The sequence below is a fragment of the Fulmarus glacialis genome, unplaced genomic scaffold (assembly GCF_000690835.1).
Source record: "Fulmarus glacialis isolate BGI_N327 unplaced genomic scaffold, ASM69083v1 scaffold5730, whole genome shotgun sequence".
Classification (NCBI taxonomy): domain Eukaryota; kingdom Metazoa; phylum Chordata; class Aves; order Procellariiformes; family Procellariidae; genus Fulmarus; species Fulmarus glacialis.
In genome coordinates this window covers 4522-25611 of record NW_009187053.1, presented here as the reverse complement: position 1 = coordinate 25611, position 21090 = coordinate 4522, and the positions used below count along the sequence as shown (strand labels likewise).

Here is a 21090-nt window from a genome sequence, read left to right as displayed (position 1 = left end):
GACATGCATCGTGTCTGCGTGTGGCAGCAGAGTGAAATGGCTCAATGACAGTTTTGTGTAATCTCTCCTTATATAATTAAATGCTTCTTCCGTGAGTTGTCTTGCTTTAAGTCAGCCTCTCGTTCCAGTGTCTGTGGAGAATGGTGCGACTTCTTCCGGAAACCATTAATAGCATCAATCTGGATCGCATTCTACTGGATATCCACATTTTCATGAAGGTCTTTCCCAAAGAGAAGCTGAAGCAATGTAAGAGTGAGTTTCCTATAAGGACACTGAAGACTCTGCTTCACACCCTGTGCAAGCTGAAAGGGCCCAAGGTCAGAGCAGTCACTAGTCATGTACTTTTAAATTGGATGTTCATGCAGTTGCTAAAGCTTTTCCTTCTTTTTTTTTTTTTTTTTTTAATTTATTCCCTTTTTTCTCCTTTTAGATCTTAGATCACTTAACAATGATAGACAACAAAAATGAGTCTGAGCTGGAGGCTCACCTGTGTAGAGTAATGAAACACACCATGGACCAGTCTGGAAGCAAAGCTGATAAGGATACAGAAAAAGGGGCTTCTCGCATAGTAAGTAACGTAAATGTGTTGGTAGGGAGAGGGAATGTAAAGCAATTTATTTAAGAAACAAGCTTAATTTTGTGATGGTGAAATATGAAGTAGTAATTGCCTTTCAAACATGCAACTAGTGTTGGAAATACTCTTCTAGTTTCCCTTTCATTAATGGCTGTTTTGGGAACTTGCAGTGTGTTTCTGTTACTACCTGAACATTCTGTGCATATCCCAGGATGAAGTGCTCTCCAGGACATTCAGGTGTGCAGCATAGGTTTCATGCTGTCTGATACTGCATTTGATCTACTAAAAGTTAACCATACCCAAAACAGGTTTTAAACACTGGCTTTTCAGGAATCCTATGGCTTGATGATGTCCTCACTCTCATTCTTTGTAAACATTGGCTATGTAAAACCCTAATCGCTTCAAGGTTTTCTTCCTCTTGGAAGCTCTGTATCCAGCTAGCAGGTCTGAGGGCACTGTGGGTTCATCTAACTTCCCTTAATTTTTATTCACTTTGTTTTAAGAAGTCTCCTTTTATTTATTTGTTTAGGAGGAAAAGGCTTCGAAGGCCAAAGTTAATGATATTTTGGCAGAAATATTTAAGAAGATTGGCTCCAAGGAGAACACTAAGGAGGTAAGTGCTCCCTTCCTGCAAGGAAGAGGGCATGATACATTAGAATGGTGTATGCAGCAGTTGTAGTAATGCACAGGAACTCTTCCCTCCCAGGGTCTGGCAGAGCTCTATGAATACAAAAAGAAATATTCTGATGCAGACATTGAGCCCTTCCTGAAAAACTCCTCTCAGTTCTTCCAGAGCTATGTGGAAAGAGGCCTCCGGCTGATAGAAACAGAACGGGAGGGGAAAGGACGCATTGCTGCTTCTACAGGTACATGTCATAGCAAAACTGATTGATTTCTGAGAAGCAGAGATAGAAGGAGAGCAGTTACATGTCCACTGGTAAAAACTAGTATTTGCAGATGTTTGTGGATTTCCAAAGCGAGTCACGTATTTTCTTGGCACTTGTGTTGCTTCATGAGGCACAATTTGCAGGGACTATGTATTCTTTGTTTACAAAAAAAGATGTTATAACCATCATCACACTAAATGTAGAAAACATCTGAAAGGCTTAGTGAACAAGTGGTTCTAATTCGTATCCTGTAGTGTGGGTTGAACATTAGCCTGTGCTTCATGTGTCTGGTATCAAGAATTGTTTCTGCGAAGTGTACAGTATAACAGCACCAGCTTTCAGGTTCTCCTTTTACCTTTTGGTTACTAAAATGGTACAGGAGGTTTTTTGATAGAGTATTGTTTACTGTGGAATCGAAAAGTTTATTTTAAATAACTTGAACTGTTTCTCTAGCAGTCTTTGTGATGACCCCTTTCCACTAAATCTGCTTTTTAATTGGATAGATTACTGTAAAACACTTAGTTTGTTAGTGAGTCTTTTCATTACAGATAAGCACAGGTGAGTTAGGGAGGGAAAGTGACAAATGATTAGCTGACAGTAAAAACTGGTACACAGTCTGGCAAAACTACCTTTAACTTTCATTTCTTTCACATTTCACAATGTCCTGTGAGACTTTAGCCTTTTCTCCTACTACTGTTCCTTCTCCTATCCCTGTATTGTAAATTACTTTAGGAAGACGATGTAAGTTTCTTTCAGAACCTCCTAAATGTGTCTGACTAGAAAGGACAGAAAATTCCACCTTTCATCCTAAAAGTCTGTACAACCAAGTTAGTTCAACAGTTCGAGATTTCAAATTTTTGTGCCCCAATTTTGTCTTTTTTTTTTGTCCCCTTCCCTAACTATAATAGTTTGATATAATAAAGGATATTGTTCCATCTTGCAACTGTGCTTTATTTAGACTAAAGTATAAATGCTTAACCTTAATTCTCCTTTTACCTATTTTAAATACCCTTGCAGTAAACTAGTGAAAACAAATCCCTGTCCATGCTAAGTCTTAGAACTTGCCATTCATTTCAGAATGGAAAGGTTTTTTTCATAATTTAAAATCCTTTCCTAGTCTTTTGGTAGGGAAGCTTTTAAAAACCTTGCTACATGCCTTCCAGAAATCACTATTTCAGATTGAATTGGAAGAAGCAGCAGCTTGAAGTTACCCGAATGAGAGGTAAAGAGGGGTTAGACTCAGTGGTGAGGTTTGCCCAGAAGTACTACTAAACTTAGAAAAAGACGGAAGACTCTAAATATTTCCCATCCTGCGAATTGCTGAGTTCTCTCTGTTGGACATCATGGTTACTGCTGATCCACATCAGCATCTTCCTCTTCCCCCACTGTCTTCTTCAGCTGTCGGCTTCAGCACTACTTCTGGAGCTGCTCTGCTGCCACTTCTTAAATGTCTCAATTTCTTTTCTTGGTTTTCAATTGTCACTCTTGCAAAGAAATGGAAGAGCTGATATGCCCATACTAGCAAATGCAAATAGCTTGGTAGTTCATAGGTTGGTTGATTCTTCATCCATTGCATCTTATTTCAAAGAACTGACCAAGAGGCTTACACTTTTTTGATGGTTTTAATATTTTTTTTTTTTTTTTTTTTTTTTTTTACTTTTGTTTTTCCTCCCCCCTTCCCCTCATCCTCCAGGAATTTCTCCTCAGATGGAAGGAACGTGTGTTCCTGCTTCTACCCACACTGTATCTTCATCTATAGGAAACACAAATGGGGAGGAAGTGGGGCCTTCAGTTTACTTGGAAAGATTAAAAATCCTCAGGCAGCGTTGTGGCCTTGACAACGCAAAGGTATTGTACTTGACAACACTTGTAAATCCCCAGGGGAGGCACTTCATTTGCACTTTTTTTAAGAATTCAAATGACTGGTTTTTCTGTGCCAAAGGCGGATTCCAGTGAGAATTGATGGTATTTCATTATACTGCATGTCCTAGCTATTTACTGTGTGTCACCATGCCAAGTATAAATGGCTTTAAACACATTACTTGGCCAAGCAGGTTTATGTCTCAGTCCACTCTGTTTGCAGCACTGGTGTACATGCAGGTTGTTTCTACAGCCCTGTCGTTTGATATCTTTCCTTGCCACGTCCTTGAGTCTCAGAAAGGTTCAAATAACTTAACTGCTGTTCTATAAAGGTTAACATATATTGATCTCTGTTTGAGTTGAATGATGTGGAAATTCTAGATCTTTCTGCTCTGAAACAACCATAAGAGCTGAATGAAAACTTTGAATGAAGTTGTATGTATTTTGGGTGTATGGATACTGAGGCACAGAAATGCTGAATGAGCTTAGTATTGGAAACCTGTGGGCCAAAATTTCTAACAGTTTGGTGATCTATGTGTTAGGAACCTAGTGCCCATTACTGAAGTTTGCACTCAGCCACATGAAAAGTGATGTTTGCTCTAGGAATAGTCATCCAGGCACATCACTGTTTTAACTTTTAACACAAACTTGCATATCAGCGAGGAGGGGAAATGTTTCCTAGATGATAGTAACAAGGTAATTAACGCAGATGGAAGTATCGGTTGGTAAAAGAACACTGAATTGACATTGTAAGTCTTTGGCAGGGTGGATCTTGCCAATCAATCCAAGTTTCCTCTTCTCATTCCTCCAGAAGACTCATTGGCTGCTGATGCTGCACGTAGGCATGGACTTTCTTCTTGTGGTAGAATTCAGGCTGTTCAAGAATGCAGTAGGCTATCTCAGTAAAACACTGGTCTGCTGTGAATTTTTGATCTTTAAAGACTGTAGTTCTGTTGTGTCCCTACTGACATCAAGCTAAACATGAACTACTTAAATGATAGCAATTGAGTATTGTAGTTAGCTTTGCATGGTTCCGACTTTGATGGCAACAGATTTTATCACTCCAGATCATCTGTGTTGTATTGCTCCTTCTCTTTCCTCTGTTTTTAGTGTTACCTGTGAAGATGAAAAGCCATTGATTATGGTTTGTACTTCTTATGTGGCTTTTGCCACTATCTGTCTTAACACTTCACTTTCCTCCCCTGTAGCAGGAAGACAGACCACCTCTGACGTCTCTGCTCTCTAAACCAGCAGTCCCTACAGTTGCATCCTCTACAGATATGCTTCACAGTAAGCTCTCCCAGCTCCGTGAGTCACGGGAGCAGTACCAACATCTGGACCTGGACTCCAATCAGACTCATTCCTCTGGCATTGGAACTACCCTGGCTTCACCCTCTTCTGCAGCAGCTAACATTGATGACTTGAAAAAAAGATTGGAGAGAATAAAAAGCAGTCGCAAATAGAGATGCGAGAGAGACAGCATCACTGTTGCTTGGGCTGTCTTCAGCTTTAGTTTACTAAACTAGAAGTCTTCATAGTTAAATGGCCTCATTTAGGCCTAATGTATACAAACTGGTTTATGTATAATACAGTGGATTTTGGGGGGGTTGAGTCATTGTGGCACAAGTATTTGTACATACTCTGCTTCTCAATGAGCATCTCTTTGACAATAGAAGGCTGTCTGTGTATTAGTTTTAGTGTACAGACCTGTAAACAACCATCCTCTTGCTCAGACTAGTTTCTCATAACTTGTTTTTTTATTTGTAAAATTGTCTTTAAGATCTTTTCCTAGTTCTTAACTCTTAGAAGATCTTTAGTGATTTCACTTTTAATTTTGTGAATTCTTCTCCATGTAATCCTTGAACTGTTGATTCTGTATGGACACATGGCATGAAGTAACTAATTTAAGTGTCTTTTGTAAATAAAGTTTGCATTAACTATACCAGCCTCTGTAGGAACAGCAGTGACTGCTGGTTAGAGAAGTCACTCTCTATTCCTGAATGCTAGTGACTGGGCGTCTAGAAACTGAACTAAGCTTGACATGAACCTTGGGGTTTGGATATGTTATAAGGAAATGAGTGAATATATACTTATCTGTGGGTGCAATCCTGAGACTTTGCACTCTTACTTCTATGAGCAGTAGTGCATTTTTCATATAGTTGCTTTTTTTGTTTTGGAATATGTTTCTGTAACTTGAGAGTAAGTTGAGAATATTTAGTTTGCTGAAATGCTTATTTTAAATTATCTAGTCCTTGTGATGCCTTTACCCAGCTTAAGCATAGTCCCATCTGTGTACAAATGCTTTCTTTGAGGGAGCCTGCTGCTGTTGATATGGAATAGATTAGCAGTGATGTACAGTCAGCGGACTCATTTATCCTGAACTTACTTGGTTAAGCAGTCTTCCTCGTGCAGTTTTCAAGTGCAGGTAGACCTCGCCACCACATTCTTTTTGCTCTTAAACATCCGATGTCAGCAAACTCTACTATTTTGTATAACTAAGACACCTGGTAGTGCTAGTCTGCAAAAGCTGTAGCCCCTGCTTTTTTTCTAAGAGTGTCTTCTGATTAGCCTTTTTCAGAAGCTACAAGTATGAAGATTAAGACATAGGCTGTGTAGCCTTTCTAACCCTTTCATCTCTAGGGAGGTGATGTGTTTTCACCTTACTACTGCACTTCCATGTGAGAGCTGGTTGTGAAACATAAATTGCACATCTGTTCCATAGCTAAAACAGAGTTATTTAAGAGTTGAACAGGCAGGCTTGAAACAGCACGCTTCTGCTCTAGATTTTAATCTGTTCCACGTAACTGCTGCTTTTTGTTGTTTGCTCTGTGGACCAGCAGTCTCTGCATTAGGGCTGTTACTGAAACTATCTTGCCTGATTAAAGTAAAAATGTGGCTTTAAATTAGTACCTGTACAACAGATCTACGCCAGAGCTTCTGCAAATGGCTGAAATCTTCCTTTTACAGGACCCCGAGGCTGGGGTTGCAGTTGACATGATACTGCTGGGTGCTTTGTACACTGTGATAGCAGGTGACTTGCGAGTGTTCTCCATCCTGTGTTAATTGACATGAGGCCATTCATTGCTCCACCACCTCGATTTAGTAGTCGCAGTCTCCCCTCCTAACCTGAAGTGGGCATGCACTTTCTTGTGGAACAGAACTGTATGACAAGTGGAGGCTTGGCCCTTATTGGTAAGTGCTGAGGTTTTGCGCACGTAAACGGGGGCTGTTTGTGAATAGTTTGTGTTGGCTGGCACTAGAGTTACTGCCACTACCTCTCAATTACTAGCTGCTTTTTGAGACTTGATGACATTTAAATTAATCCATATGTTCCTTTACCATGTCCAGCAGATGTTCTGAAGAGCTATTTGTTAATTAGCTCAGGATGTTAAAATAGCAATGCCTGCAAACCTGCATATACAACTATTTTCAATTTGAAGCTGAATTGGAAGTGAAATACAGGAATAATTGAGTAGCAGAAGATATAGTTGCTTACTATGAATGAGTTTTTGCCCTGTGTCTCTGTAGTGTTCGGTTGGACTCGATATCCTGGGAGTTCTGAACTAAAACTTGTGCACATAAATTAATAAAGCCTAATCTTTAGCCCAGACAATATTTAAATAACATTAAACTGAATTTTAAAAATTATTCCTCTGTATTGTTTGTAACAAGTCAGTATTAAGAGTAACTTACTCCAGAAACTGTATGGTCCTGGTTCCCCTCTTAGATATGCAATTTCTCACTGATTATTAGATAGCAGTGAAAGGGTGAGGTTAAAATTTAAAAATTAGAAGGGCTAAGTATTTTCAGCGTCCAATGCCTGTGGTTATCAATGACTTTAAACAGTCATGGAACTCGAGCTCTTGAGGTTTCTTTCATCAGATGTCTTTGAGACGTTGTTTTTATGCTTTCTTTGGGCAGTCAAATTGGGCTGTCTTCAAGTTGGTTCCCAAATGAGCCATCTTCAAGGAGGTGGCCAGACAGTAATTGATCAGTAACTTTGTTTATATCCAACTACTTTCAGATAGTTACCTCTACTGTCACTTTTTCAACACAGTCACTCTGCTTCTTAATACTCCGCACAACAAAATTTCACTGCTGCCTGTTTCTGTGATTTGATGGCACTGTGAATGAGGAGTTTGGGAATGTGGTGTCATAGGGAGCATGGGCAGTTTCCAAATCTCATGATTACTTTAAGAGAAAATTGGTCTGAACAAATTGGCTAGTCAAGACTATGTGTTTACTGCTGTACTGCTGGGTCCTCAGTGGTCCACAAATTGCTGCTAAAGAGGAGTTTATGAAAGAACTGAGCTGCTTCTGGGAGTGATCCCTAAACAGGCTTTATAAGACAACCAAACAGGTATAGTGCAGGATGCTTCCATTGGAGGCCCTTTTGACAATGACTGTGCGTGAATTGCTTCCTTCTGAATCTCGTTATGCAGGTGGAAAATACATTTTGAGGAACCCACACCACCTGCCACGTAGAAAGTTACTGCCATACAGTAATGGAAGTGCCACTTAATGTGTTCAAGCCCGTGTTCCTCTGTAGGATGAATTGCATACAGCTGGCATCTGTAACTTAAGATGCTAACCTTGCAAACAGCGATGCTGGTATTTGTCGTCTGCTATTGTAGTTGAGAACAATGCCTGTCTTATCAAAACAGGTTATAGTTGCTTTACTTTTGACATTGGTATTGGTGTTTTGTGTAATGCCACAGTTCCTGGAGGGTGATTATCTCCAGTACAGTCTTGGCTCGATTTCTAGAACAGAAAATGAGTTGACTTGAAGGGAGGAAATGGACAGTGCCTGAGGGCGTAATCGTACTTACTGTGACTGACTTAAGGCCATCATCTGAGGTCTAAAATCTGTTGGTGATTATAGCTGATAGAAGGGAGAAGAATTTGTTTGAAGCACAACAGGTAATTAGCAGTACAACTAGTGCCATTCTGTTCGTACTCCTGGCTACTGTGATGGCTTAGATTCAAGTGCAACTAAACTCGGCATGAAAAAAAGGAAGAAAATGGGTTTCAGAACTTTTATTTTCAAGGGAGAATACTTTGTTTTGTTGAGTTGTAAGGATTTAACTGTCTTACTTCATCATCTTCTATGCTTATGTTTTTAAGAACTGGAGCATTGTAGCAAAACTGAGAGCAAGCAAGGTAAACACTTCCTCTATTGTGTTTCGATGACTTTTCGCATCCATTTTTTCATGCGGAATACATGGGTATAAAATCCATATTTGCCGTCTCGGTCACAGCCTTCTCCCCATGAAACTATTCCCACTTGATACCAACGGTTGTTGTCTGGGTTCTAAAGCAAAGAAAAATGGGATTGGCACAAGGAGCAAGAGACTGTCAGATCTAAGCCTTGTATGCAGCCCAGCCTGTTTAGTGATGGATACTGCTTCGCAATTCAGACTGGCATCTGCTAGATAACATAGCTTGTTGGAGTAATTTTGTCTCTACTTTTAAACCTCTAAGTGAGAATTGGCCATCACTCATGCGTTCTGCAGCTGATCTCTGTATGTGCTGAGAACTCAGTACAGAAATGGGGCTGGATGAGTGCAGGGTTCATCTCAGTTGCTCAGCTTGGGCATGAGATGGGTTTGCTTCAGCCACTCAGCAGTCTCCATCTCTGCTGCTCTTTTTTAGACTATTGTGAAAGTTCAGCATAGCACAAACCTAGCTCCACATGTTTTACGAGCTTGAACTTGTTGAACATACCTTCATTACAAAAGGTCCCCCACTGTCCCCTTCACAGGCATCTCCTCTCTTTGTCTCTTCAGGACTGTAACCTACAGGCAAGAAGAAAGTTGGACATTTGACTGTAGGGGGAGTGGCTGGTGTTGGCCATCTTTTCCTTGAAGTATTGCTGCATAGATGTTCTGGGAGCCATGAGATTGCTTACTGCTTCTGCCAACTATTGGACTTAAATTTAGAAAACTGCTTTGGTTTTTGTATTATATGTAAAACAGCTAACTCTGCTTCTGTCTTTGTAACATTCCTGGATCCACCATATTTTTCCACCCTCTGCGCTCTCATTCCTGTTTTCTTTCATCAGAATTGCTGTTAGTGTCAGCTGCCACTGTGTCCAACAGCTGTAGCTTGAGCTACTGTGCCTTTCTCTTGTCTTAGAAACTTCTGTGTGTGTAATATTCCATGTACCCTATTCTTTCATTCTATTTACTATAGAGACACATCGCCGTCCTCACTTTCACCTTCCTGTCATTCTGCAGGCTCTGCTCTTTCTCTCTCCCAACTGACTGTCTTCCTACAGTCTCGCTATGAAGAGGAAAGGGATTTCGCTTTAATTCCTGATGAACTAGACAGTATCTTTGCATTTTCCTATCACCTGTGTCTCCCCTTTTCTGCTGTATGTCTGCATCTCAGCTATTTTTCAAGAATGTTGTCTAGAAAAAGAAACCGTAAGAATGCTGTATTGTCAGTATATTCACGAAATTGGCTTCCATCCTAACTCAAGCACAAACTCAGTCAAAAATCGTTGGAGGATTGCTTGCAGGAACTGAACAAGTCTGCACAAATGAAGAATACAGCAGAAAGTATTAAACGGGTACATAAATCCATAGTCCCTTTGTATCTTGAATTCTGTGTTCACTTCTATTCTCTCTCAAAAAGGGTGTAGTGCCAGAAGAGATTTAGGAAGGTACAACAAGGATTATCAGAAGTATAGAATGCCTTCTGTATTAGGAAAGATTAAATAAATGCTTCTGAGCTTGGAAGAGAAAATGACAGAGCTGTAAAGGGTCCCTAAAATGGCATATGACATGGGGAAGGAATATTTTTTCTTAAGTTATGAGTATAGATGTGTACGTCTTCAAATTTGTTAGACAGGAAATTTAACAGAACATGAGGAATTACATTTTTCACACATGGCTAACTAGTCTGTGGAGCCTATTGCCACAGAAGTTGTGGGTGTAAGTATGAATGGACTCCAAAAGGTTGAGACAAGCTAGTAGAGAAGAAAGGGTTGTTTGGCTACTGTGTAGGATAACTGGTGTGCAGCCTTTAATTTAGGAAGTCACTGTACTGTTCCATATACTGGTGAAAAGATAATTTTATACGTTGCTGGTATCTAGCAGAGCGGTGCCGTTAGGCTAGTTAGCCCGACATAGCATGGTGCTACAAACTTTATTTATAGCTTTAAGTTCCCTAGCCTTCATGTTTTCTGAGAGCTGAAAAAGCTCTTACCGTAGGAGAGTTATTCTTTATGGAGGGCATTTACAAATTTACCAGAACGTGACCTTGCTGCGTGAGCCCTACCAGGAGCTCAGAGGCCTTGTCTTCCATGGCAAGTTGGCCTTGTGTCTCCAGTGCTACTTACCTGCACAGAACATGTTGTCAGTGACTTTAACTTTGGTGGATGCCTTACAGATAACTTGGTCTACAATGGGCACGTTGACCTGTTGCAAAACTGTGGGGAGGTTGCTTGGGCTAGTGGCCCATGTTTCTTTCAAGTTTCCCCAACCAGTTACTCGCCCTTTGTAACCTGCCAGCATCAGCCTGTGGAAGGAAGCATGATTATAATCAAATGTATTGTAAGAGCTTTCTCCTGCCTGGCTCCCTTGCTGCAAATAGCCTAAGTAAGGCATCTTTTTCTGACCTTTTTTTTAAAGGCCCAAAGGAGGCTTTTTAGCCTGCATTTTTAGGACTGTGGGACAGCCTCCTCACCTCCGCACGACCTCTTTGGTAGGCAGGCAGACAGGATGGATGTAGTCACTGAAGATGATGGGTCTCTTCAAGTGCATGAGTGCAATGTCTCGGTCCATGTTGTCTTTCCAGTTGTACTTGGGATGGATGATGATTTTATCCAACAGAGCAATTTTCTCTTTATTCTTTTCATATCTGAAATGGTCATGAAGGAAAGAACTCGCTGTACAGTAGCAACTTTAGATTTTCCATGCTTCTGCCCTCCCTTTCACTATAATCTTTAGGATCGTCAGCAAGAGCAGCAAATGACAACTCCATTAGATCCCATTATTGAGAAGCATGTGACACTGGCTATACACGTGTCCTTGGATACTGAATGATAGCCCAACCTCATTGTATCTCATTACTCCAAGAGGAAGGCTATTTCACTCTCACTTCATCCAGGTTCTTACTTTGCCCTTATGTGCTTGCCAATCCGCACCAAGATGTCATTTGTAGTTAAGTTCTTGTCCCACGGTGGATAATAAAGACAATGAGCAGCAGTCAAGATCCAGCTGTCACTGATGAGGCTGGCACCACACAGCAGCTCTTGAGGACTCTTTTTGTAGAGCATCACCTGCCTGAGAGACAAGGAGGGAGGAAGACTTAGCAGGACTAAAGGCGCGACTGGCTGAATGTGTCTTGGTGTCGTGTAGAAAGAGCTGAATTTGCAGTGAGCAGGGAAAAGCGTTGCACTATACTGACGAAGACAACTGCATAGGTGGCTCTCTAGCAAAAGTCTTCCCTGGGCATGTATATTCTGTTTAGTAGGCCATTTACCCTATTTCCTTCACCTGGAGAGGTTTCTCATCCTCTCTGCTCCAGCAAAGCTGGAAAGAGGAAGAGACAAAGGTAAAACACGCCAGCACTCCTGCTTTCCCAGATGGTTGCGTACTCGGCTCAAGAGGAGAGTTTCCAGCTATTTTAGTACGGCCCTGTCAACCACTTGGAGAAGCTTTAATTGAAGCCGTAATGCCCGCGTGCTGCCTGAGATGAGAGAGCCCTTTTATTTTGCCCTGTTTGAACTGAAGAGAAGGGAGACACAATTCCCCATGAAGGACTATGCAAAGATAACACTTACCAGGGGGAACTGCCAACTTCTGCATCGTCCCCACCCACAACTCTGCTTTTTGCGTAGGACTCCAGCAGCTCCTTCTCACCTTTGTCCGTTACCTTTTTCTTCTCAAATAAAGGACGAGTGCCGCACTCTGAAAAAATAGGCAATCTGGCTTTGTTACTCTACCTTATTCACAGTGGAGAAATGTTGTCTGCAGTCAGCATGCTAAGCTGGAAGAGCCTAGGAAGGAAATGCCTACTAGCTCCGTGATCGTAACTGGAGATTGACTTCTGAGGGTCCTTCAAGGAATTTAAATATCTCCCCCCGCTTTTGACAGCATTTAGCAAGCTGGTGTTTCTGAGGAACAGTGAGTGCCCTGTGGGAAGAATCTGTAGCCTTTCTACAAACTGTGATGCTGTATCTGGAGTTCTTGCTCACCTGCTTCACCTGAGCCAAAAGTTTTGTCATCAAAGAAGGTTTTGAACTCTTGAGGAAGCGTACTACGTCCTGATATTCCCTCCAACTGTTCGTTCCCATCGTCTAGCGAGCTGTCTGAGAGAGACAGAAAAACAAACATGGTAAAAGGCCTAGCTGCAGTTTCCATAATTCTCAGCAATGTAGATGTTCAGTTCTGCACACAGTGGATCTGATGAAGGAATGATGTTTTAAAACCACTGCTCTTTTTAATGCTCCTTGTCCACCATTGTGAGCTTTCAGGGAGAAGAGAACACCTGAGAGATGTAACAGCTCTATACGTGTCTGGCAGGTTAGTACATGTGATATTTGGACAAACAGGACTTCCACATACACGGTGCACATATCTGTGCCTCCCAGGCCAAGATTTTGTTCACATACTGCTTTTGTTTGCTACTGCCTCGCAAGTGTGCCTACCCAAACCAATGCAGGCTTCTCACCACAGTAGTGCAGATCACAATATTCAAAGTTGGGTGGTTCATCTGTGACACACCAGACACCCTCATCGTCTCCGTCGGGATTTCGACAGTAATTCTCCAGCAGCTTCACCTCTGGGTCGATGTGTTTTCCATGGAGCACCTCTTTGGCTTTCTCAGAGTTCCACGGCAGGCACTTAGCTCCAGACACAGTGACCGAGAGGGTCCCTGTGTAAAGCATGCCTTTCTCTTCTTCACAGGGCTCCACTGGGGCAGGTGGTGTGACCCGTGGAGTAAATTCAACTGTCGTCCTTTCTTGACCTGGAAAGAGAAAGAGATGTGATTTAAGCCATAGCTTTCACTCAGAAGTACTGTTAGCAAATAGCACCGGAGCCCTTTTAGTAAAGCCCAGAGTTCCATGGGGCATCCCGTTATGTTTGGGGGTTCCCACCGTGCTCCCGTGCATGTGGTGGCCCTCTACAATATTGCAGTGTCAGAGGTGGCTCTTTCAAGAGGAGATAAGGTGAGGCTGGCACTACTCATCACACTTCTCTTTGCCACTAAGATGTGAGGGGACAATATTGTGTTCCTTTCTGGGGTATCTTTGAGAACCAGCTCAAGGGATGGGTAGGTGCCTCAGGCATCATAATGTGCTGTATTAGAGCCTCCAATGCCTCTTTCTCAAATGCGTATCTAGACCATATTTGGGGGAGCCTTTTACCGTGATATGCTACTAAAATAGCGAATTTAACTTTTGCCAATGTTTCTATATCTAATGATATGAGAAAAATCTTCCTGCCAGACTTTCCACACTTTTTCTTGCAAGTGTCCTAATGGCTGCAAGTTTTAAGCAGCATTTCCTTGAGTGAGTGGGCACCAGATAATCTGTTCTGCGGCAGTTGCTTGCCTTCAAGCTGCCTTCTCCTTGTGCGCTGGGGGAATCCCCACGTGAAGAGAGACCCTGTCTTTGACTACTCGCCCTGGGGCACAACAGCCACTGAGCAAGTAGCATTCACCTTCATCAGTGAGGCTGCTTCTGTGCGAGATTGACTCATGCCAACATGATTGCAAAGGAACTGTGCACAAAACCAAGGCTTTTCTAGTCCTGCCGTGTCCATGCATGGGTAAGTTTAACAGTAAGCTACTGTAGGTCAGAAACTAACTCGTGAACAGAGATAGTACTGATGCCTGATCACCCCAAAGCAGAGCAGTATCTCTTTCCAGTTTGCCATATTGCAGATCAGGGCAATGGTAATGATTTTTAAAACTTCAGAACAACACCCCTTGGTCAAAATGGTTGCTGGCCTCTCTGACTTTCACTTATAAGAGTCGTTGCCTCTAGTCTCTGCTTTTGGAAGAGAAACTTCTGCTGTGAGAAGGTTCTCTGCTTTCTACCAGTTCTTCTGAGATGGAGGCCAAGCCCCAGGGGAGACAGCTCTGTATTGTGGAGAAGAAGTGGGAAGGTATAAGTGTAGGGGGGTGGTTCTCCATCCTGTCAAGTGCAATGATGAGAGAAGGGCTCTCTTCTCTTTTCTTGAGATTGTGGGTATTAAACTGCACCCCTCCATACCAGTTAACGTTAAGGCAGGCAGTCAAGCACTAGCTGTAGTGGTTTTGTCCTAAAGGTGGGAGTTTAGACAAAAAAACCCAGTATGACTCATTGCTGTCACAAATCAGAGGTAGCTGAGCCAGCATTTTGGGGTGCTCCTGACAGGCAAAACTGTAGTAGATTCCAGGGCACTGCTGACACAGGATTTAATTTCGATCTAGATTAGTGTAGTCTAGAGAAAACGGCACATTGGAGGAATTTAGCCAAGATAGATGTATGGGCAACTCGGTGAGTTTTCCTCCTCAGCTCCTTTACCCTTCAAGACGCAGCTCCTCTACTCCGACTGACCTCTGTTCATGTAAGATCCCTCCCTCTGACCCTCTCCCGTTCCTTGACGCATTCAGTATCAGTCTCGGTGCAACGTTCCCTGCCAGTGAAGGGTTTGCTGGGGTGTAGTGCTGAGGCTTACCGCACACTGGGATGGGACACTCCTCCCGTTCCACCGTTGGGTCTCGGGTGTAGCACCATGGGCCTTCTGCGTTGTTGTCTGGGTTCCTGCAGTAGTTCTCAGTGAGGTTTGGATAAACGGTGGCATTAAATCTGTGAGAAAAAGCTGGTTAGGTTAGGAAGGAAGAACACCCTGGAGAACCCTTTAGGGGTGTGCAGGAGATGAACTTACTTAGGTATATGTGGATATTTGCTTGTCCACACTTGACATTCAATCCCTGATTTGGTGTAGCTAATTGTCCCCCGATAGTTCTGGCCCAGACCAAGAGAGCAGTTACCTGTCAAAATCCCGACGTGGTGTAAGCCAGGGCCAGGGGAAACGGACGTTGCATTTTTCAAGGTCAGAGGTACCATCCCACAAATCCCTTTAACTTTTGCTGCATGTATCAACCTGCACAAGCACAGGCATTCCCTGCATGGGGTGGGAAGAGCACACAGCTTAAGCTCTCTCTGTCTCATCGCCCCGAGGCTTTGCTTTGGCTGTAGGCGCAGGTCAGAGCCCTTCTGAGAGGCTGGGCTTGGGGACGCCCGACTCTGTCACGGGGAGAAGGATATCTACCCCACGCGGTTTCAACGGGGGAGTTAGGCCGTTTGTGAAATGGTTAGTGGGGAAATAAAGAAGAAGAAAGGAATTTCAAACTCCCCTCCTGCTACTTTTCTTCCTAATCAGATGGCTTCACCACCTTTAGATGATTTTTTTTTTTTTCCTGACAAAGCAAGTTCCTGGCACTCACTGTATCTGGGAGATTGAGGTCAACATGAATTTCTTACCTTCTAGACAAGCATCCAGAACTGTCCTGGACTTTCTCAGGCCCTGACATACTAGCAAAATAAGAAGAAAGAAACACATTATATGAAAGGAATCCAAATAAGCATCATAGTTTGAACCAGTTTATCATCTAGGGACAAAACACAAGTGCTTTGTCCCGGAAAGTGAGCTCTTGTAAGAGGGTAAGGAGCTATCTCTCCAGGGTGGGACAGTGCATCCTAAGGGATAGCAGAGCACCTGCAGGACTTGAAGCAACTTACCTTGGTATTTTGACCAAAATGCCTCCTATAAAAAAAAAAAAAAAAAAAAAAAATTATATATTTACACATAGAGACATGGAACATCAGACCTTACTTAGCTGCTGCAATTCAAACCAGTAGGAGAATGCCCCATCACAACAAATGGAACAGACTAACCTAGCTCTGTTGATATCAACTACTACAGAGTCCAACAAATCTGATATAAAAGCACGTTCCCACTCATCAGACTCAGGAAGCAAGAGAGTACTGTTGTTTCTAAAAAGACCAAAGATGCTTACAACCTTCGTCAACCTGCAGAGGAAGCAGAGCCTGTGCTACAGCGCAGAAGTCCAAGGAGCTGAACCTAGAACTTCTAAAGCCACAGATCGCATGTAGGTATTGCTCAGTGATTTGGATCTACATCTCTGCTGTGCAGCCTAGGGGTGATGGCTTTAGAAATACTCCACAGAGGTTGTATCTTGCTGGCTTAGACTCCTAACTGTTCATGTGTTTACTGTTGCATTCTTGGGTGTGGAATTCAGCACGGATACTGGCCTTGGGGCTAGGAGCAAATCCCAAAAGGATGCAGAACAAATTTAGCAGAGTGAGTGAGTCTGGAAGCCAGAAAAAGGGACAGGCTGTGTCAAAGCTTCAGCTCAAAGGAGCTTGAGGCACCTGCACTCAGTGTTTGGTTGCTGAGCCAGCTCTTCTGTGAGCGTCTGGGGTTGTGGCAGCTTGAATGTGTGTGGCACCGTGCTGAACTAGTGGAAGTGGATGATGGTTGAGGGAAGACTCTCTCCTTTTCACTTCATGCCTAAAATAGAGAGGGAGGGAAAAGAACCTGAGCTCTGAGCTGCATTCCCTGGAGTGGCTCCAGGAGGGAAACTCCCTAAGGAAGCCTGAGCTCTCTTCGGGGCACATACACATCAGCCTCATCTTTGTATCACAGAACTGAGTGTTATTCAGCCCTTCACTGCATGTGCAACCTCCTAGTCTCTACAGGTTTCTTAGGACCACCCACGTCCCCTGTACGTACCGTCTGAACGGTGGATTCAAGGGCTTCAAAAGCCTCCTCGTAACTGCACGTCTCCTCCAGGCACTCTCGCTCCAGGTTGCCCTTAAGCATCTCTTCCAGAAATCCCTTGTTGGCACGTCGTGGGCGCTTGAGCAGTGACAGTGCCTCCCCCTTTTCCAGGAAAACTACCGGGTCAGAACACTGCCAGTCAAAGGGGTGCTCGCAGCGGGAGGGGCCCTTTGTCTCCCCTTCCAGTTTCCAAAAATCACACCCAGCTGACCTGATGATCCCACAGCCCAGTCTCCCCCAGTGCAGAGAGGAGAAGCCCTGTCAGGACCCATCAGGTCCCCACCTGATGATCAGAGCAGGCTCCCTATAACTCATCCGTCAGGGTTGGCATCACTTAGGCAACAGCAGTGACAGGAATCCCCTGCTATCCTCAGCAAAGCTGCTCTGCTCATCTGCAGTTAGGTAGAGGCTTGTTTGCTCGCAGCCTGCTACCGCTCCCTGCCCGCCACTCAGACCACTGCGATAGGCACAGCTTGGTTCCATCTTCATGTTCAGAGACCCTGATTTGAGACCTGTAGACAGGTCTTCCCCCACACAGCAGTGGGTCAGAGAGGACCTAACCTCATATTAGGAAAAGCTAGATGAAGTAAAGGCTCTGATAAGAGAAAGGGAGCAGCGAGCCGGAAGGCTGCATACTGCGTATGACCTAAAGTTTAGCTAAGGGACAGCTGGGGAGGCAATGGAGAATTGCAGCCACCCAAGTCAACTGAGGAACTCCAGCCCAAAAAGGCCCACAGTTGTGCTACACAAGGTCCTGGGCTCAGCCACATTCCCCTTTCCCACCGTCTCCCTATAAAATCCACTGAGCTGTTGTCACCAGCCATCCCTGCCAGCTGCTGGACGCCGCTGCATCCTCCTGTGCAGGAGAGCCCTATGCTCACTCCACTCTTGGCACCCTTTCACTCCCAACTTCAAGCTTTTAGAAGCTTCTCCTGCCTTACTGAGAAAACCTGCCACTGGCTTTACCCCTGGAAAGAAATAACCCCATCTTTTTTTCCTTCTGTCATCCACTGGTACTGCCCTTCTTCCTGTGCCATTGAGTCTTACCTCCGGCATGGCTCAGTGTGAGGTGCAGAAGGCTGGAAAAGAGCAGGCCCCTCAGTACGCTGGTTTTGTTGTGCGCCATGCTGGACAGCCCTGGCTGCAGGGGAAATGCAAAGGGAGCAGAATAAGCGGAGTCACAGCCCCGCTGGGTTAATATTGAACCAGAATGAAGAAACAGGACTCCAGAGGTCGTGGTGTGTCAGGGACAGTGGGACTGAGGCTCCTCTTATCCCTCCTCTCTTGGCATCTCTCCCTCCCTTCAGGGCATCTTCATTTTCTTACTTCATTGGTGGAAGCCGAGCAAAATGTCTCCGGATCCCCATCGGACTAAAATTAGCATCCCATTTCATAACAGGGAAGACGGCGTGAGGAGTGAGAGGACAAGCTTGTCCCAGGGCACAGGGAGAACTCGGGCTGGCACGGAGAAGTCTCTGCCAGCTCGCAGCCACGCCAGCCGGAGCAGCTCACACCTTCTCCCTCAGCGCCGCTCCGTTCCCCTGCAGCTCTTGGCACCGCCACGGCCTCCCCACCATGCTGGCTCACGTCCCTGCCGCTGACTCTTCATGGAGGCTGTATACTCTAGTAGCCTCGCACGTAGCAAGACTTCGAGAGCTCCTTGGCCGTTCCCAGTCCTTCTCTTTTTAGCTGCAAGCCCCCCCTGCTTTTTCCCCCTAGAGTCCAGTTGTCTCTTCTCCCTGCAGTTAACAGCAAGCTCAGCCTCAGCTATTTTGGCACCAGAACACACAGCTTAAGCCTCCTCCTTCTCCCTCGCTCACGCCTGCGACAGCCTATGTGGAATTTCAATTTTCCTCCCAGTTAGGTCAGCAATGCCATTGGCAGTGCATACTTCCCACTGCGTTACAATTCCCAGCGGAGTGGAGGAGGACGAAGCAGCATGAAGTTTGGGCTCCCCCTTTTATTCCCACCCCGGTGGAACATACAAAAGTACATCCCAAAGGAAACAGAAGCTCTGACGAGTAAGGAGCTAGCACGTCCAAAAACCAGCCAGGAAAACAAGAGCTTCCAGGAACAGGAAGGCAGGAATAGTCTGGATGTCATGACATCAGCTAATAAGTCAAGAACTGGGCTACTGGAGCTGGGAAAGCTCTTGTGATTCCTACAGCAAGCAGAAAATTGGCACAGTGTGAAACTAGGGGAAAGCAGGGCAGGGTGGGGGTAGTCTCAAGAACTGCCACATGGAAGTGCTTTCTGCCAGCAGGGAGCATGTTTTGCGCCGTGCCTCTGCGCAGCAGATCCATCTGTAATGTTTATCTCCATAGAAGGAGTGCAAATATTAGCATTAGGGTGGCTGAGGAATGACTCTGTGGCCACTGGTACAAAGAGCAGTCGCAGAGGCTCCCTCCCTCATCTAAGAGTATCCCCTGTTCTCACCCACACACCCCCCTGGATTTTGGAGAGACGCCTTTAGGAATGGCTGGGATGCCCCGGGTGGAGATGACCCGGGGGGAGGAGCAGGATTAAGCACAAGCCTAGAAACACCCCGTGTTACTTAGCAGGGGGAAGCAGCGTTTGGGAGGAGCGCGCAGGCAGGGACGGGAAGGAGGCGTCAGGGCACGAAGAGGTTTTGGAAGAACGGTGAAATCGCAGCCGCTGCCGTCCCACGCAGCAGCCACTGCACCACCACCGCTCCTGGAAGCGGGAGGAGGTGGAAACAGCCCCACATTTGTGTAAGCCCAGCTGGCAAGCGGAGGGCCTGGCTCGGCTGGTGGGGGAGAAGAGGGTAGCAGCAAGGACAGCTTCTTTACTCTATGATTAATTTGGTTTTGATCTCGCATTGCAGGTGGGACGAGTGGCCTCAGGGCTGCTTTCACCAGGCGTAACTGAGCAAGCCCATATGGTTGTGAATGCAGGGAAGAAATACCACGGCGGGAAGACTGCCGCCCACCCCCCAGCTGTAGTGATGAGAGAGGCAGATGCTGCTGTGTTTTATGGAGGTGTAATGCACCTCTGCAAGTGTTCATTATGGATCCCAATAAGAAAGGCACCCAGACTCTGTAACGTATTGATTAAAATACCATTTGTTGGGGATAGCATTAGATAATCTTGCAGCACTTCAGCTGCTGGGAACACCAAGTAGTACAGCACCAGCCCATGCCGCGCTGCACAGATAGTGTCTGTGCTGAAGTTCACCAGTGTCATGGTCTTCAGGGTTCTTATAGGATTTTCTCGGAAGTAAACAACTCTATTTGTCATTTCTGCTGTCAATCAAAAGGATGTTCACATGAGAATATGCTGCTTCACTCTAAGCTAAAGACAAGGACACGGCGTCATCACCAGGTGCCAAACAGAAGCAACCTGCAGGCTCCCCATGTCAGGTTTGGCCAGCTAAGTTTATCCTGCGGCCAAGTGGTACGTGCAGCACTGGCCTGCACCTTCTCATGTCAACTTGTTACGTGGATCACCAGAGTATTTCACTTCATAAGAGCTTCCAGTATTCTCAGTCACGTTTTTCCTTCATTCCTGCTTTTCCTGCTTCTCTCTGTGTCTTTTTTATAATAACAGGCAGCCTTTACACTGCAGCTTAAGTCAACATTGTTATATTTACGCATAGATTTTTACCATCCTCTTGTCTTTGCTTTAAAGGAAAGCTGTTAGCATCTTTCATGGTATTGTGCATTACATAGGGTTAACTTTAAGCAACACTAGAATACAGCAGTTAAGCTTGGTTATCGGGCAGGTATGAATATCCTCTAATACTTCGCTATGCCATATTCCTTTAACATTACTTCTGTTCTGGTTCCTACCTTCATTCTGTTGCTTAAGCATTTGTTTAAAAAAACCTTACTGAAACCAACCATTCTGTCACTATGTCTGGCTGCTTCTTTCCCAGTTGCTCTTCTTTCCCTCCGTGAAACAGGACAAACCCACCTACCAGGGCCATTAGGTTGTTAACTGTAACTGC

The 21090-nt window shown here is 44.5% G+C and overlaps 2 protein-coding genes across 2 annotated transcripts in view; one reads left to right on the top strand and one right to left on the bottom strand.

Annotated features, from left to right (window-relative positions):
• CKAP5 (cytoskeleton associated protein 5) overlaps positions 1–5263 on the top strand; it is a gene marked incomplete at its 5' end in the record, with an annotated part of 37052 nt that extends 31789 nt beyond the window's left edge. The window contains 6 exons of the mRNA XM_009573666.1: positions 129–317; positions 431–568; positions 1104–1187; positions 1281–1440; positions 3155–3309; positions 4530–5263. Of these exons, the coding sequence (XP_009571961.1) occupies positions 129–317; positions 431–568; positions 1104–1187; positions 1281–1440; positions 3155–3309; positions 4530–4784 (981 nt within the window). The remainder of the gene's footprint in view (positions 1–128; positions 318–430; positions 569–1103; positions 1188–1280; positions 1441–3154; positions 3310–4529) is intronic.
• Positions 5264–8342: 3079 nt separating this feature from the next.
• On the bottom strand, positions 8343–18264 carry F2 (coagulation factor II (thrombin)). Its single transcript, XM_009573655.1, has 14 exons — positions 18171–18264; positions 17076–17239; positions 16061–16085; positions 15803–15853; positions 15204–15309; positions 14994–15124; positions 13000–13296; positions 12524–12637; positions 12110–12236; positions 11442–11609; positions 11011–11184; positions 10664–10842; positions 9046–9116; positions 8343–8632 (listed from the first exon to the last, which is right to left on the bottom strand). The coding sequence occupies exons 1-14, from the start codon at positions 18247–18249 to the stop codon at positions 8495–8497; spliced, it is 1824 nt and encodes a 607-aa protein (XP_009571950.1). The 5' UTR covers positions 18250–18264; the 3' UTR covers positions 8343–8494.
• Positions 18265–21090: the final 2826 nt, after the last annotated feature.

What these genes read in the sequence shown, in the direction of transcription:
- F2 (XM_009573655.1), bottom strand. Translation starts at nt 18,249, where the DNA reads ATGGCGCACAACAAAACCAGCGTACTGAGGGGCCTGCTCTTTTCCAGC. An exon ending in TTGAATCCACCGTTCAGACG is followed by an intron (nt 16,086 to 17,075) that starts GTACGTACAGGG and finishes TTTTTTTTATAG; the next exon opens with GAGGCATTTTGGTCAAAATA. An exon ending in TGACAACATGTTCTGTGCAG is followed by an intron (nt 9,117 to 10,663) that starts GTAAGTAGCACT and finishes TCTTGCCTGTAG; the next exon opens with GTTACAGTCCTGAAGAGACA.